Source organism: Cyprinodon variegatus, unplaced genomic scaffold (assembly GCF_000732505.1).
Source record: "Cyprinodon variegatus isolate N-32 unplaced genomic scaffold, C_variegatus-1.0 Scaffold17, whole genome shotgun sequence".
Classification (NCBI taxonomy): domain Eukaryota; kingdom Metazoa; phylum Chordata; class Actinopteri; order Cyprinodontiformes; family Cyprinodontidae; genus Cyprinodon; species Cyprinodon variegatus.
Genome location: NW_015150470.1, coordinates 2,440,079 through 2,441,201, shown reverse-complemented (window position 1 = coordinate 2,441,201; position 1,123 = coordinate 2,440,079). Strand labels below are relative to the sequence as shown.

Genomic DNA, 1,123 nt, shown 5'->3' with positions numbered 1-1,123 from the left:
TGCAGCGGCCAGGGCCAATGTTAGCACGTCTGCAGCGGCCAGGGCCAATGTTAGCACGTCTGCAGAGGCCAGGGCCAATGTTAGCACGTCTGCAGCGGCCAGGGCCAATGTTAGCACGTCTGCAGAGGCCAGGGCCAATGTTAGCACGTCTGCAGAGGCCAGGGGCAACATTGGCCCGTCTGTAGTGGCCAGGGGCAACAGGGCCAACATTAGCCCGTCTGCAGCAGCCCTCTCTCTGCATAGCCGTGGGTGAAGTACCGCTGGCTCTGATGGAGGTATGATTGTTTTATTTGGCAAAACATTTAATTTGTGTTTATCTGACTGTGTTCATTATTATTCCCCGACAAAATGAAAACCATCATGATTTATCATTATCTAGAGACTATTAATAACAGGAGGTGGACCCTGATTAAAGTTCCTCAGTAATGAAAGTTTGGAAAAGAAACAGAACTCGGGGACTAAATTTATTTTCTGACTGACCCATGTGCGTTTGGTTCCTCAGGCTGAAAACATCCTGAAGGTAAAACTGGACCTTCCAGCACGGACACCTAAAGCCTACCAGGAGCCAGTTATTGACCCACGGGTGGCAGCTGCCCTCGAGGACGCCCTGAGAGACGAGGATGAGGTTATAGTAGACGCGTCAGGCTTCCACAGCAGCCTGAGTTCGGACCTGCCTTCCAGCGCCGGCGGCAGCCTGAAGAAGCCGAAGTCTGGGTGAGGAAAACCTTCAGCTCACAGCAAGTTTCACATTTGGCTTTTGCTTTCTGACTGAAGGTTTTCATCTGCTTTCTGTCTTTCAGCCGGCCGAGAACAAGGAAGAAGCCCAGCACGCCGGCCTCTCCCATCAGCCCCCGCAGTCCAGGATCCACCAGCCTCTACCCAAAGCCCCGCGGCCTGGTGCCCAAGTGACGCCTCCCTGCCTCCTTCCTTTTTTGTTTTTTTCACAGGCACCCTCTCCTACGCACCGCCCCACTTTAAGTCTGGGTATGTTCACAGTTCACTGTTTAGGCCGCCTAAATGACTGAAGATTCTCAGGATCACTGAGAATCTTCACCTCATTTGATACTGAAGTCGGTCAGATGTTTGGTTTTACCTTCAAGAACACACTCTGATTACATCACTA

General features: G+C 51.7%; 1 protein-coding gene across 1 annotated transcript in view; it reads left to right on the top strand.

Moving 5' to 3' along the window:
* LOC107092683 (kinesin-like protein KIF3B) overlaps window positions 1-1,117 on the top strand; it is an 8,553-nt gene extending 7,436 nt beyond the window's left edge. Inside the window, exons 8-9 of the mRNA XM_015387290.1 lie at window positions 503-714; window positions 801-1,117. Coding sequence (XP_015242776.1) covers window positions 503-714; window positions 801-909 — 321 coding nt within the window. The 3' untranslated portion in view covers window positions 910-1,117. The remainder of the gene's footprint in view (window positions 1-502; window positions 715-800) is intronic.
* Window positions 1,118-1,123: the final 6 nt, after the last annotated feature.